This window comes from Ammospiza nelsoni, chromosome 3, assembly GCF_027579445.1.
Source record: "Ammospiza nelsoni isolate bAmmNel1 chromosome 3, bAmmNel1.pri, whole genome shotgun sequence".
In the NCBI taxonomy this organism is placed as follows: Eukaryota; Metazoa; Chordata; class Aves; order Passeriformes; family Passerellidae; genus Ammospiza; species Ammospiza nelsoni.
Window position 1 is genome coordinate 94976964 of NC_080635.1, and position 16278 is coordinate 94993241.

The 16278-nt window shown below is 36.9% G+C and overlaps 1 protein-coding gene across 3 annotated transcripts in view; it reads right to left on the reverse strand.

The window, feature by feature from the left end:
* Nucleotides 1-5193: 5193 nt before the first annotated feature.
* SENP6 (SUMO specific peptidase 6) overlaps nt 5194-16278 on the reverse strand; it is a 71392-nt gene continuing 60307 nt past the window's right edge. For all 3 annotated transcript variants that reach the window (XM_059467884.1, XM_059467883.1, XM_059467882.1), the window contains 5 exons: nt 13511-13614; nt 11330-11418; nt 9055-9123; nt 8713-8863; nt 5194-6511 (listed from right to left, as the gene is read on the reverse strand). In XM_059467884.1, coding sequence (XP_059323867.1) covers nt 6311-6511; nt 8713-8863; nt 9055-9123; nt 11330-11418; nt 13511-13614 — 614 coding nt within the window. In that variant the 3' untranslated portion in view covers nt 5194-6310. The remainder of the gene's footprint in view (nt 6512-8712; nt 8864-9054; nt 9124-11329; nt 11419-13510; nt 13615-16278) is intronic.

The window sequence follows — 16278 nt, forward strand, 5'->3', positions numbered from 1 at the left end:
AATCTTAAGTCAATAGAATTTCAGTCTAAGCAAACAGTTCTAACCACAAAACTGGTTTCTCTCAAGTAGCCAAGTAAACAGCAAGCATCTTTCTAAGCTTACTTCCAATGCTCACAAGTGAGAGTAGCTGAAGCATGAATTTCTCCAGTTTAGAGTAGTTTAGCTTAGTTAAACTAAAATGCTTTTAACTTCTTTCCCTGAACTCCAGCACTTAACTTGCAATATGGAGATAATGATATGGAGCAACTCTGACTGGACAAAATAAGAGCGAAGCCAAGTTCACCCGCCAAGCATCTTACTGGCCTGAAAAAAATTTCAAGAAATTATTTTAATTCAACAATGTTCCTAGGAAACAGGGAACTTCCACTGACTCCACAAACTTAGCTGCTCTACACAGACAACCAAGACACTGGGATGCAAGTGAGAAAGCAAGCTAGAAATCAGGCTAACTGTACGGCATTCAAGTTCATTAACCAGGTATGAAAGATGGAGAGTAACAGAGCAGAATGAAAAACTCACAAAAAGACTGTACAGTAAGGTGTAGAACCAAACATGAGGTAATAAATTCATCCACAGAACAGTCCTTGCAAAACAAAGACCTGACTTCCACAAAAGGAAAACCATTTAAAAAGCTCTATGACTTTTTAATTAAATGTTGCATCATAAGCTGTCCATACAAACACATTCAACATATTGTTACAGACATTTGCTTAAAAATGTCTTCTTGAACCTGGAACCTAAATATTCATTTGCAATACAAATTTTGTTTGAAGGCTAGAAATCTCAGTGGTTTTATAGGATGGGAGGAAGCTGTGCAAATTCTCACGGCCTTTTAATGCCCTTTTGTAACATGGAGATATTATTACAATATTGTTTACAAAGCAGTTTAAGTTTCAGGACTGAAGAGCATTTAAGTAAAAAGCATACTCCATTTGTTTGCATTCCAGTACAATTTATGACCTACTTAGTGCCATTTTCTGTGAGAAACGTGCCATCTCATAATAGTGCTCTTTTGGGGTTAGCCTGTCTGACTTTTTTGTATTACAGAATTGATACACTATCTGCAATACTACTGATGTATAGTTTGAAATAAATTTCCTGGCCTGAACATGCAAATATGAAGCTCTCTAGAACTAAAATAATTATTATTGTCTGTCTGTTACATAAACAGTGCATTCATCAAGGCCAGGTTGGATGGGTCTCTGAGCTGGTCTAGAGGGAGGTGTCCTTTTGCACAGCAGCCAAGTAGGAATTAGATGACTTTTAAGGTGCCTTCCAACCCAAACCATTCTATGATCCTTGAAATTCCAAACAAAGGAATTCCTGAGAGTTCCTAGAATTAATGTCATAGGTTTGGTCCAATGTATAATAATGTCCCTGTCCAGGTCACCACTGCATTTCTAACATACACATAAAAATATGGAAAACAGGATAGTTTTTCAAAATTTAAGTTAGGAAGAAGAAGCCTGAGGTAAACAGGCACTGTCACAGAGCTTGTTTTACAGAGTTACATCTGGAAGACAATGGGGTAGAGGTTTGCTAACAGTTTGCAAACTACTGCTGTGAGACAACATTGGTATCCTCAGTTATAGTATATGTAGTTGACATCAGTATATGTGCAAAAGTAAACTAAGTTCCTAAACTTAGAATACAGTTCTAAACAGACACAGTTTTGTGTAAATAGTTGATAAATTTCCCTAAGGTACACCACTGAGGAAATCCAACATGCTTTAATCTCTGGTGTTTAGGCCACTCTACACAGACTCTGCAGGCAGGAAGCTCATCCTGGCCAGAGCACGATGCTTTTCCTCTAAGTGGATCCTCACAGCTTATGGGGAATAAATACTCAGCTGAGTCAAACTAGTCTGGTTCCCATTACCCTTATCCAGCCAGCTTACAGTAAGAGAGCCTGGTCCTGAAAATGGAACTTTAAGTATCATCTATAACTATCACCCTGTGCAAATGGACAGATGTACGATGTGGATTTGACTATTCTATTAAAATAAATCATCTATTTACACTGTACTTTCAGCTCTATTGCTGCAGACATACAAGAATCTTTTATTTTAAAAATTGCAATAGTTTTCTTTCCTGCCACTGCTGAATTACTTACCTGATGATTGTTTGGGTAGAGTCATACCCCAAAGAACTCTAGAGAGTTACATGACTAATAAGCATTAACAGCTAAGAAAGAAGGGAAGACAAAAACCAAAAAAGGCAGGTAAGTAAAGTCTGTCTCATTTACTAGAAATTGGATACTTTTAAATCCAGATAATCTTCTGTTCATATATATTAATGTATGAACGTAGCTTATCTATCTTTTTAAGCATCAAGCATTGCAAATAGCACTGCTTACTCTCCCCCAGGTATATAAACTATGAATCTCACAGGGGAAAAAAGAAAAAACTAAGGGAAAAAACAAACAAACAAATGGGAAAATATACACTAGCAAAGAAACAGGCTGTCTGTTTGAATCTAGGCTGTGGCTAGCAATTACTCTCAAAAGTGAATAAGGAATCCCTGAGGAATGGTGTACATTACCCAGTTTCCTTTTGTAACCACAGGGCTGCACAACTCCAAATGCAAATTTGTGAAAAACAAGCAAAATTAAGGCTGCCAGAAAACTACAAGAGACCACAACTGAGAGAACAATCACCTTGTGGATTACATCCTTCTTTAACCAGACTGGAGCCTAGAAAACAGACATCTTTTATCTCATCTTTCAGCAGGCATTATTGAGTAAAGCAGAATGGATTTACTTCAAAAATATGGTGGTGAGAGTTAAGTAAAATGGCTGTTGCCTCACTCTTACTGTTTCAAAGCTGTGGTTTGTAACATCAGCTTCCCTTTGATTTCCAGAAGTAGATGGGAAAAGTAAAAAAACTGGGAGAAGTACCTTTGTGAACTCAAGTTACTGCACAGAGATTCTTAAGGGGTACCGAGTATGCAGCACCGAAGGAAGACTGTTATAACAAAGTGCTGTACCAAAATAAAAATAAAATCTTTTATCAGACTCCAGTACCTCTCACTAGTCCCAATAATCAAGACTGCAGAGAGCAAGCATCTTTATACCTACTTCTGCTCATATGGTAAAATACAAGTGTCATGTTATCAATGTAAAGCTTTAACCAGTGACCAAACATAAATTCTACTTAAAAATCAGAGGGAAAAACATTAATTACTAAATTAAGGGAATCACTGCTGTTTGTTGGTAAGAAAAGTCTAGTATTTCAGTTTCCAGAGGTACCATATTAATAGAAATTAAAAATCATACATTTTCTGCTGAACTCATCTGCTATGCAAGACATGAAAAAAAAAAAAAATCAACACCATAGGTTGCTCATCTTGCTGTAAAGCTTGCTTGATTTTTCACTCTTTTTTACTGAAAGTTTTGCAAGTCAGATTCTTTCAATACAAGAATTTAGTGCAATCTCAAAAATCAATTCTGTTCTAAGTCTCTGGTTTTTAAAGAGTGTGCTCAGTTTCTCAGCAGGAAAAATAGAAACGTCACAAGGGACTACTTAGATGTCTCCTCTGCTTTTGCAGCTATCCTGCAAATGTGCACCACAAGAACATGCATTTTTTATGCTAAGTAATCTAAAACCTTAATAGGAATTCTTAACTGTTATTCTACCCAACCTGAAAAACAATACAAACAGATACATTTAATTAGGTGGCCATCTGATCCCTTACACTGCAGAATGCAGTCAGGCTACTCCTAAAGCACTTGTAAGCCTGAATCCTCTAAAGAAATATACAACATATACTTTCCATAGAGTGCATGTGTTGTCATGTAATTATTAAATACATTTATCGAGTCCCCACCCTACTAGCTTCCACTGAATAAATCTGATTCAGAAAACGCACTGGTAAAACTTGTTAAGATTGCAAAACATTGCAGCATTGCCCACCATCATGTTAATAAATAACACTTAACAAGCACATTGCTTGTTAAAGCAAGTCGGGAAGGTCTTAAATAACTCATTCTTAATTCTGTAGGTTTTTTCTATTAACATCACATTTTATTAAAAAAATAAGTTTCCTATATTTAACATGTATATTATCTTGCTGTATGTGACTGGAGATCTTGAGACCTTTAACATTGAAAGACAGTAAATCCAACACTTTCTTCACCGCTTTGAAAAAGGGTAAAAAGGGAGGGAGGATGAAGGGGAAGACAGGAAAGAGAAAGGAAAAGGAAGAAGCACCAGGCCATTCCGCATCAAAATATGAACTTGCATCACAAATATCAGAAAAAGGAAAACTACTTTATCGATGAAATGTGGATACATTCCGTATAATTAAAACATACCATTGGGAAAGCCTAGACTAGGAAGGAATACATACTACCTGCAATTGTCTCTCCTCTAATTCAAAGAAATTCTTTTCCTTCCCTCTCTTGTATAAACTACTGTTCCAATATGCCAGTTGCCCTAAAGCCAGATACACAAGACCCTGCATTTCCACAATCTGGAACTATTTTATCCCTATTTTTCCCCACCAGTGGCAAGAATACTGGATAAAAACTTGAAGGAGGAAACAACTCAAGAGGTGTGCACATTACATATTTAATTTGTTGTCCAGGAAACTGCCCCCACATTCTTTCAACAAGAAAACTGCAGGAGTCATGTCTAACAGAACACATGTATGTGGTACTTACATAATTTCCATGGGGCCCAGGGCTTATGCGAGAGAAACCAGGGAATGAGCAACTCCCCTAAATCCCACAGTTATCTGTACAAAAGATTAGCAGCCCACAGTTGTACTGCTCTGTGAACAGAGGGTGCCAGAGAGAGTCCTCTGTGCAGGAATGCCCTGGAAGTAACATCATTAGCAGCTGCATTTTCAGGGTTTTGTGAGAATGAAAACTCATGAAGGCCATGAAGCAGTCAGTTAAGACTTGATGTTGTGTACAAAAATAAAATCTCAATGGGCCCAGAGTTCAGCTAATGAACTCTCTGCTGCTTCTCTTTGGGAGAAGGGAATAGTAAATGACACTTCCAGCAGAAAAATCAGGAGAGAAAATGTAATCTGCAAGGAGAGATAGAAGATCCTTCTCTACTCCCACAAATTCCTTCCTGGGAAGTGACACTTTCTGGTTCCCTTCAAAGATACCTGTATAAGTAGAAAAGTGGAAATATATATATCCTTGAACAAATCCTTTCTTACTTTCCTCACTTCAATGACAAAGTCTTTTTAGAACAGGGATAAAGGGCTATATTTGCAGTTTAAGCAACAATGACATTTCAGATTGTAGTAAAATCAAAATACACCGGAAATATCCAAGCAAGTCCCTACATTAGTCTGATGCTACATAAAGCCAAGAACAAACAAGCAAGCAATGAACACTGGTATTTTGGTTTTTTGCATGGATATTAGAAAAAATAGTAATCATACACTTTTTTTCTTTTAAAATGTTCATTACTTAGATAAAGCACATATGAATGTAACATTCAGAATTGTAACATAGAAAATGTAATGTGGGCAATCTGCTATTCCAAGTACACTTACCAAAATACAATTTTATAATGAAGAAAGTCTCAAAATACACCTGTACAACAACTGGGATCCACAAAATATGTTTTAATAGAGTCACTCAAGATCACTTTATTGAAATCACTTTTATAATACTGTTTGAAGAGTTTACCTCTGGTCAAAGAGCACTCTCCCCCTTTCCCTAGCCTGTCCCACTAAAGCAGGGTGGAATTGTAATTGCAATGCGTATCTTCTAAACCCCCAATTCTGAAGCAGTCCTATGAACTATGACACTGCCTACACTTAAATACTGGGAGGATGGGAATCACCCTTGGAGGCCATGGTATATTGAGACACAACCATATTATTGTCTGTAGCACAAGCAGAATAATCTTGTAAAGGGCAACTAAATAGGGTCAAAATATGAATTATCTCACTACCAAATCATTCCCTAGGTGTTACTTAAGCACGTAACATTAAAACTTAACTGAAAAAGAAAAAGGTAACCATTTTATCCTATATTTTCTTTATTTCCTTTATGTTTAGAAGTTGCTATTTAAGTTCTATTAACAGAAATACATAACAAAAGCTCCCTATCAAGTGGAAAAAAAGTAATTACAAATGCTGAAAAAGTTGGCCTCATTAACATATGTACAGACTCACTTAATACACTTAATCTTTCTGGGAATTAAACCATTTTATTACACACATTTATACAGGCATTAAACATTCCCAAGTAACTTTGAACAGAGAACACGCCAAATCTTTAGTTTGGGCAGACAGAAATGTAGGTTTCAGTTTTGATTGTGGAGCTAACATGCAACAGATACAACATTCAGTCTGAGTTGTTGTTGGTAAGTTGTTCTGTCTTTTCCTGCAACATTGAATTTGGGTCTTTCTGTCCCTTCTTGTCCTTGTTCTGCTGTTCCTGGAGCGTCAGGATTATTTTTCGTATTTCTTCTCTTTTGGTTTTCATTCTTGGGCGTGGAAACCAGTCTGTTAAGTTCATTGGTAGCTCAAAACTCAAAATGGGATTCTGAAAAAAAGGTCATTTGGATATTACAGTAAAGAGTTATAACCTCAATGATGGAAGAAAACTATAGTGAGGAAAAGTACATTCTTCCTCACTTCATTCCACAAGCATGGAACAAAATCTCTACAATTTCCATGGTTTGTACATGTATAATTATGGTAAAATCAATCATGCTTCAGTATGTTACAGACTAAAATCCATCCAGATCACACTCCTGATTATAAGAATGCCTGAACAATCTACTGTGTTTGCTACAACTTTTAGACTAAGCATTTTGTCTTCTGCATAAATGTGTAAAACTCTCCTAATTAAAAAAAAAAAATAGAGAGAGAAAACTACTGCAAAGATACAGGACATTTTTAAAGCACCAAAATGTAGAGCTAATCAGGAGTCCAAAACATTTGTCTTCTTATAAACAGCCTTTAGAATCATGACCAACTAGGCAAGACAGATTTAGATTTCACCTCAGAAAGCAAAGCGCCTGCATACCACCAATGCTTATTATACTTACATTCTATTTTCTTGCTAGGTAGCATTCATCCAAATAATTACGATAATTATTATTATGAAGCATTCTCTACTCCAGTGTACAACAATTCCACCCCAACCAAATGACAATCTGGGGAACAGTGCTGTCTCAAAGAAATTCCTTCCTTTCTGTACTCCAGTTTACATCATCGGGGCTCTTTAAGAGTGAATTACATTCACCACTGAGGTAAGATCAGCAAGGCTGTATGTGAAAAAAACCAGCGACGTTCTTCACAGGAACAGTCAGTGCTTAACGCTGCACGAGCAACATTTTCCCGAGTCAGTTCAGCGCGGGGAAGACAAGCGGCGCCAGGGTGCGAGCGGCTCCCGGGGGAGCCCGCGCTGCCCTCCCGCAGCGGCCCCTGGCGGCCTCTGGCGCGCACAAACATCAGGCTGAGCACCTGCTCCCACACACTCTCCTCCAAGTTTGTAGAGCTGCTGCAAAATGAGACTGTGGGCAATTTTCCAAATACAACGAAGCTGAAATTGTTCGCTGACTAACTTCGAGACAGTCTAGTACTGTGCAGCCAGCTCAGGTTTTCCCTCTCTCCCCACTGCAGTTAATTCTGAGAATATCCTGTGATTTGCTCTGTGTCACATGTATGTGTTGTGGCTATTCTCTGGCAAACAAAGCTGCTGCACACTGCTGGACTACGCAGGACAAGGGATTCAGCCTGGCATAATCCAGCAATCAATTGCAAAAAAAGAATGGGCTAATAAAACTTGGAGAAAGTTTTATTAAACCATTCCAAAAAGGAATGGGTTAATAAAACTCGGTTGCTCCTCGTACGCCCAGTGAACAAAACAGGAGGCCCTTGGTTGTGGTTCTAAGCTGTCAGGAACTCGTCAGTAAAGCAAAGCTTCTGCCTTCCATTTGCATGAATGCATTCTGCTAAAGCCTTACTGCTCTTGAGTAATGTATGAATGGAGGGTGGGAGGGCTGAGGCATGGGTAAGCTGACAGCCTTTCCAGGAAAGGGTTAGCTGCAGGACAGTTTAGAACAATGCTCTAAAGCACCAGGGATTCTAAAGAGTTACTGTCCCATGCAGGCAGCATCTCACTTGACCATCATTTCTCCTCCCAATCTAGACCTTCTAGGTGCTAATGCCTCCTCTTGGGAAAGGAGTTGTAACTTGAAGACCAAGTCAGCTTGCAAGTAAGTAACCATTCAAACAATTCCTTCAATGGAAACAAGATTTGGCATTCAGCTGTAGTGATTTCACTTACATGTTTTCTTACAATTTAAAAACACTCCCAAAAGAAACATAAATCTCCTACCTGTGTCACATTTCTGAATTTATTCAGTCACAGTTCTCAGGGGAAAATTATTAAGCTTTTTGTAGTGCATTTTTAGTTTAGATTTTGATCTCAAGTTCTACTGGATGATTTTAAAGGGTACACAGCAGAAGAACAGAAAGGAAGACTCTAAATGTGTTTTCTTTAGATTCTCTCGAAAATTTCATGGCTTACAATTACTTTATGTACATGCAACTAAAAAGGTTAATTAGTTTATTTTCAAAAAAGTTACTCTGTGTGTTTATGCAAAAATTAGTTTATAATGCATACTCTCATTGATCGGTATTGAGCTACACTAGGAGGCTTTTATAGTTGTAATCATTTTCACAGCTTATACTTGATTGTTGCAGGAATCAAAATAGCTTCAAGGACATACATACCTCAAAAAAGCTCTCCACATACTGGAGGATGTACACTCCACAATCACTGAAGTTGTTCTGCTGTGGCACTTTTGGGTTGGATCCTTTCATGACATCTTTGGAAAAGCTTCTTTTGCTGCCTTTCCTGACTTCCCATTCCACCTCTAAATATCTACAATAAAAGACCATGCAAATTAAAATGTTTTTTTTAATTCATTGAAGAATTAAAAAAAAAAAAAAAAAAAACAACAAACCAAAACACCCACCAAAAAACCCATCGAAAACCTGAACCAAATTAAAAAAAAAAAAAATCCCAAAGCAAACCAAACTAAAAAAGCCCCAAGCACCAGATAGGAAACTTACTCCCTTAGTGTTTTCACAACATTTGACCGGGAAGGGCCTCTCAGTGAGTCCATAAGCAAAATGCAGGGCCTAACACAGAACACAAGTTTTAAGTACACAGTATTTTACAGCAGCTTGAAAAACACAATGTTACACAGAAAGAGTCTGTGGGGTGGCCTTAACAAAACTACATCAATACTGCAAAGTTCTGCCAGCACTGCTGGAACCTCCTAGTAGGGATAACTAAATGGCAAGTTATCTTTATATTTATCCATACACTAAGTACACTTAGGAATGTACTTAGGAAATACAGTATTGTCAGACAATTTGTTACAGTTGCTTAAAACACCTTCAGATGTCTAATGCTCTTTTAGGTGCACAAGGTGTCTGGGACACTGGCAAGAGAAAGTAAGGCACAGAGTCCACAAATGTCCTGCTGGAGTAGCAGCTTGAGGATAGATGGCACACTTTCTTCACACTAGAAGAAAACCATTAGGAAAGCATGTTCAAGAATTGATCCCAGTCTGGATCTGAAATCTAGCTGACAGTTACACACAAAACACCCACCAACTCTAATTGGAAGACTTTTAAAAAGTCTATTTAGAAGACTTTAACAGAAAGTAGCTATAACCAAGTATTTTCTAGAGAACCAAGTCTGCTCAAGTCCTCTCCTGCACACTACAGATGCTGGTGTCCATCACTCGATAGGATATCACTAAAGCACACTACCTTTTCAGGAGCCACAAGCACAGTAGTCTTATCAGCCACCTTAAATGCAATTTGGATGTGTACATCAAAGCTAACTTGTATAAGAGTTGAGAATTTGAGCATTATATGTAGTATGTAATTTGAGGGATAAATAAATGCAATTACTTTTCACAAATCTCTGTTTTTTCTTACCTAACAATAACACATATACATTCAAAGTGTAATTCAAAGAAACTTCAAACTAGCAAATTCAGTCAAAATATCTGCATGCATTTATGCACAGGTGTGTTTGCATTTATAAACTAATTTACATGTATGCAATTTTTTAGGCATAAGCAGATGATCACTTAAATAATATTTGCTTGTACTTGTTTTAATTTCTGATAAAAGTATGTATATAGGTACTGATCTTTAAAAAGCATCAAATGCTCTTTAAAATGCTCTTCTGAAAAAAGTAGTACTTTGCAAGGGGAAGAAGTGACAACCTTTTCAAGGTAGTTTTCTATTTTATATAGAAGTAATTTTAAAATATGCTAATGGTAGAGTATTTAAGTGCCCTTAATGACTTTTGATACTTAAACATCAAAGATGTTATGAAATTTCACATTGGATTAAAATATGGTCTGCTGGAAAGTATTATGTACAGATAATCTGTCATCAAAATGGGACAAATTTAGCCAAGCTATAATCAGAAGCTCATAAATATTCTTAAAACACAACACAGATGGATTTTTTCTTGAAAACGTATTAAGTCCTATGTTCCATAACATATATTAATCTGTAATTTTATTCTGCCTCCTAAGAATGTACTGTGAGTATACTGTGAAAGCCTTCACCTTTCTGTAAGCCTTGTAGTCACAAGAAAGGAAATACAAAAATAGATAAATTATGAAAAAAATACAAAGAAAACTGTCAAGACGGCAATACTAGTAGCAATATTTCTGGATTTCGAATCATGCATCTATCACACCATAATGCAAAGAACTGTAGTAAATATTTACTAAGAAATTATTCCTGGGTATCAAATATTAAAAAAGAAAAGTTTTCAAATCCAGAGCACATAAAAAAAATTTTTAAGAAGTGTGGAACTCTTTTATTAGAGGAAAAAAACCAGAGAGAGACAAGAAAGAGGAACAGCTATCTTATTTAGATAAGAAACGGGGGCAGTTAAAAATTACTCCAATATTCCTTTAATAATTTGATTAGTGATAAAGGTTTTTTTCACTTTTAATTATTTAATTTAAAAACATTAACCTGCTTTTTAATATAGGATACATTTGAACATGCTTCTGCACCTTGTTTTTGCAGAAATCCAAGTGCAAAATACCAAAGAACAGCCTTATTGTAAGAAACAATCTTCATTTGCCTGATGCAGCACACAGGCTTAACAGAAACCAAAAAAGCTATTGTTTCACTAGTCGTTTCATTCAATAAATTTGCTGCTCACTGAAGACTTCAATATAAAGTTCTCTCTCAAATCCTAACAGCATGCTGATTAAGGTTCATGTATGACTATTTCTCAAAATGATTATCTTTTATATTTCATAAACTTCTATGAAATCTCCATTTTAACTGTTTTAATACTTACTGTTTGCAGATAGTTGGCTTCAGGTACCATTGTCCCATTTCTGAATTACAGTTATCATCTACAAGGCCACCATCATCACTACTGTCTTCCTACAGAAGCAATGTTATTACAGGTATTTAAAAGCTAATACTGTTTTTTTTTCAAACAGATGCAAAGGAATTTATGGTTACATTTAACATTTTCATTCAACACCAATAACTGAGTTTAATAAAGAAATGACAGCTTTAATCTGAAATTATTCACTGTTTGTTAAGCTGACTAATTTTAGCAACGTGGTTTCTGAAATTCATGCTGGAATGACATGGATTGAATGCTGCTATTTATTTCAGCCGTTAAACTATAAAAATATGTCTAAACTGTGAAACTATAAAATGCAACCGACATGTTCAAAACACTGTGGCTGGTTCACAAAACACTATCTGGTTCTAATACAAATTATCAGCACTTTTCATTGCCAGTCAATACTAGAAATTTGCTTGGCAGTTTCAAACATGTTTTCTTCTAGGTGAAACGAGACAAGATCTGCAACAAGCTGAGAAATAAATCTCTGGTTTTGTTCCAAAATGCAACAACTTGATTCTTAGGGCAAGGAAAATTAAACCATGACACACAGGACTATGGACTGCAATAACAGTCACATCACAAGCCTGGAAACATCCTCTGGCCTTTTGATTTCAATAATGATTGCTAGGAACGATACAGAAGTTGTATGAACAAAAGCACTAAGTTGTTGCATCTAGAAGAATTCCAGTGATCCATAGTTTCTCACCCTTCCATTGAATTCAACATTACTTCACAGATCACAGCATTATGGGGAAGGAGGTCCTTTCCAAAAATGGGAATCCCTGTACCAGCATGATTTATTAACATTTTTGTGTGCATTGTGCACATTTCACTAACACACAGGATCTTGGCACTGAAATCCTCAAGCTATGGCATGAATATGTTATGATATTAGAAACTACTGCCTTGCTCCTCATACACTGGTTTTTGTTGCAGCCTCAACTTCTTTTTTGGCAGATGAAAAGGTTGGTCCCCTCAGTTTGTCATGCTCATTTCTAAACTCGCTCTGTGCATTCTAGAATATATTAGTGACAGCTTCTGCCAGAATTAAATTTTAAGCTACACAGCAACAAACGAGCTTGGAATTTGTTCCTTTCCTCAAAGAACGCAGCTGGCCATGTGCTTGCTTCCCTGCCTTCATGCCATGTATTTCACACTGGAAATACCATACTACTTATTCTCCATCTTCTGGAAACTCTATCTGCTACAAAACAGACAGGCAGTTCCATCAGGCAAAACTCAGAATGTCTGCACAGCTGGCATGACAGGAGACATGGGCTAAGTCAAGAAAACACATTTAGGTTTCAACATCAACTGGAGCTTTTATATGTATGTATGTGTACACATATACATAGCTACTTGGAAGTCATTACAGAGAGCTGCAGATTGAACAATAATAGTTTTTTTCTGGACTCAGAGGACCAGAAAAGGTCATACACCTGGGACATGAGCAGGCAGGCCAGTTATGAAGAGCAAATGTGTAACTTGCATTGAACTTACACTTATAGAAGTATCAGAGCTATGGAATAATGCCCTCACACCCAGCACTGAGTGAGTCAGGGACATTTTAATATTCAGTCTTCCCACAGATTTAAAATCTAAATGTTTTCCAATATGAACAAGAACGGTACTTGATTATAAATTCATGCTGTGTAAATCTGATTAGGAGAAGCACCAATGAAACAAAACAACAAAGCAACACATACTTATAAATGTGTCTGGTTATATCCAGGAAATGCAGCTGAAAGAAGAGTAACTTGTTCTTGGGTTTAGTAGATGAACATGGAGCGGAGGAGACAAAAGATAGAAGTGTACTGACTTTCAGTGCTCCCACTAAAATCACTGTGCAATATAGTCATTACACAAAACACTCACAAAATTACATGCAGGATCAGTACAGCAGTCTTCTATTAAACAGACAAATGAACAAACGTATAATCCTCTCTGTCAGCTAACCTGCAGATTTTTGTAGGTAACCAGTGCTTTGGACTTGACACTTGTAAAGATAAGTAGCTTTGGATAATGTACATTCACAATCTGTGCACCGGTTTTAAGCTGTCCATTCAAAATACAACACAACAGTTGACATTTCCTAAATAAAATTGCTAAATTCTTTACCTGGTTATCTTGGTCTTCAGAAAAATCTATAAGCTCATCTTCATTTAGTTTACTGCCATCAGCTGAGTCTTCACTATAGTTTAGTCTGATTTTGTGCAATCCATCTGTATCAATCACAGACAGCAGGATATTTAAATATCAAATACTAAGTCAGCACTGAAGACCAAACTCATTTTAAATAAATACCTCATATTTCCTCAGGATTGCTTAAAGTAACTGAGATACAGCTAACATATAATTTACTCATGCATTTGAACAAAAGTGATAAGTTTCTTCTAATTAGCCCAACAGAAACTGTTTCCTATTGTGTGAAACACCTAAATAAATTTGAAACACCTGGACTAAAACCCACTATGGAATTTCCCCACAGTTCCATGGAGCCTTTATAAGAGTCTAAATTGATATTGCCACCAAAATGGGCACTCTGATATGCTCTCTAAAATGACCATCAACTCCTATCCCTAGCTGGTTCCTTTCATATCACCAAATACATCCATACACACAATGAGTGGATCTCACTGAAAAAGGCAGTCACTAGCTTATTATTTTTCAACTGCAATAATTTCTTCCATCAGTTCACTGTGGAGACTTGTGTGGGTCGAAGGGGAAAGGCAGCTTAGGAACACACTAGTGGGGAGGGCAGAACGAAGGATCAGCTCTCCTGGGAGCAGCAGCTTAGAAATATTTCAGTTCATTGCATAAAAGATTAACTCTAAATTCACTCCCAATTGCCTCTATGTATTTAGTCACATATTTAGTGGGAAACAACCTCAGAAGAAAAAGAAAAAAAATCAATGTTCTAGCTATACCTCTATAAGAAGCAAATACAGACAGATACAGGCTCACTAGTCTTACTACTGCCATACAAGGACAGATTTTGATGGAAAAAATAGTAAACTGTGGAATTAAATGAAAAATAAGTAATTCATTCCAGCAAAACTTGAAATCTTCCTAGAAATGGGCTACTGTAATACGTCAAAACAATGACAAAAATAATATTGGTTATGGTGTCATTGGAGGACATTACCTATTATAGGAAACTAGGTTTTCTGTAATAGTAAATAGGGCAGTGAAGTAGCTAGTGGAAAAAAAAAGGAGAACACACACATTTGAGAATATTTCAAAAGAGATGTTAAGGTAACACTTTGGAAAGAGGTCACCAGTGCAGTTCCACAGGGAAAAACTTGGGAATTAGTTTCACTCAGTACCTTTGAAAAGACCTTAGCATAAGAAGTAGGTCATATACTAATGTGACAGATTTAAAAAAAATAAGTACTAATATTGAGACAAAACACATCTTGTTCAAAAACTGAGAAAAAAATTAGATAAGTAATAAAAATATATTTTGGATGACTTCAAAGTTATTTGGGTATGAACTTCTACACATTCACAAGTTCAACACCAGGATTTAGTTTAAGATCAAGCCATCTGAGTTTAGGCTCCCATGTACAGTCAGCACCTAGGGTCTCCATGCCAGGAAACCAGCATCAGAGCACAGAACTACTCAACAGCTACTCTGTATCTGCTGTAGGATAAGAAGAGAAAGTCTCTTGGGTTCACTGACTACCAGAGGCACGTGCTGTCTTTTAAAGGATATCCAGGACTTACAGGGATGGATTTGGCACAGTCAAGATCCACACCCATCTAGAGCAATAGATGAAGGCTGCTCAGATAACCCAAGGCAGAATGCCCATCTTCCATCTGGTTGAAATGGAAGTTTAAATACAGTGTTTCTAAATTTAGCTACCTAAACACATCCTTAGGGTCAATCTCAGCCTTAAATCAGGACTGTGCCCCCTTAGAACATCTGCTTTAATGAAAGGGTGCATCGTCTTCAATACTTGAGCAAGAGAATCTGAGCATTCAAGTTAGAAAGAGAATGACCATCAGCTGCCAGTACAACACAGTCACAAAAAAACCCACAGGAAATGTAATCCTAGCAAAAACCTGTCCTAAGGCACACTCCAACTAATTACAGACAAGCAACAGTCACAGCATCCTACTGTTGACACCCCATCATATAGCAGCAATATCATAAATGGTAACAATCACACACAAAGTGAAAAATCGACTCAAACAAGAACACATCTACATCCACCTGTCCAAGACCTTCTAGGAACAGTGACCATGTTATCACAAATTAATACATTTAGAATAGAAATGAGTACTATTTATACCCACAAAGATACTGAAGTTGTAATAGCCTGCAGTATACAGATTAAACCATACAAATGGTAATATTTTCAGAACTTGTACTACATAAGGTACACAATTCCTTACTCTATAAACTGTCAGTAGGAATACTACTGGTGACTAAAGTAAAAGCTTTTGCATAGTCATTTTCCTACTCTATGCCTTAAGGAGATCCAAATGTTGCAGTGAACAGAGAAAACAACCCTTTTCTACTTCCTTCACCTGCCTCTAAAAGTATGCCAGCTCCTTTGTTCACTTGGGTACAAACTGCAGATTAGTGAGCTCAGTCCCCACAGCAGCAATGAATTGAGAAAGCCTCTTTAAGTGTAACACAGTGGAGAAAATTCTTTTTTGTTTTTAGAATTCTTTTCTTCTTACTCTTTTTACATACCTTCTTATCAGGACATTAAGGAAATTAACAGTGTTGAAGCAAAACATGAAATAAGACACCGATATTAAGGCTGTTCACATAATCTTGGGTCAGCTCTCCCCTGCACATACATTATAAGGATCCAAGGTCAACCACTATTCTTTCCCTAACAACTGCAATCTTGAGGGATGCAAAGTGGCATCTA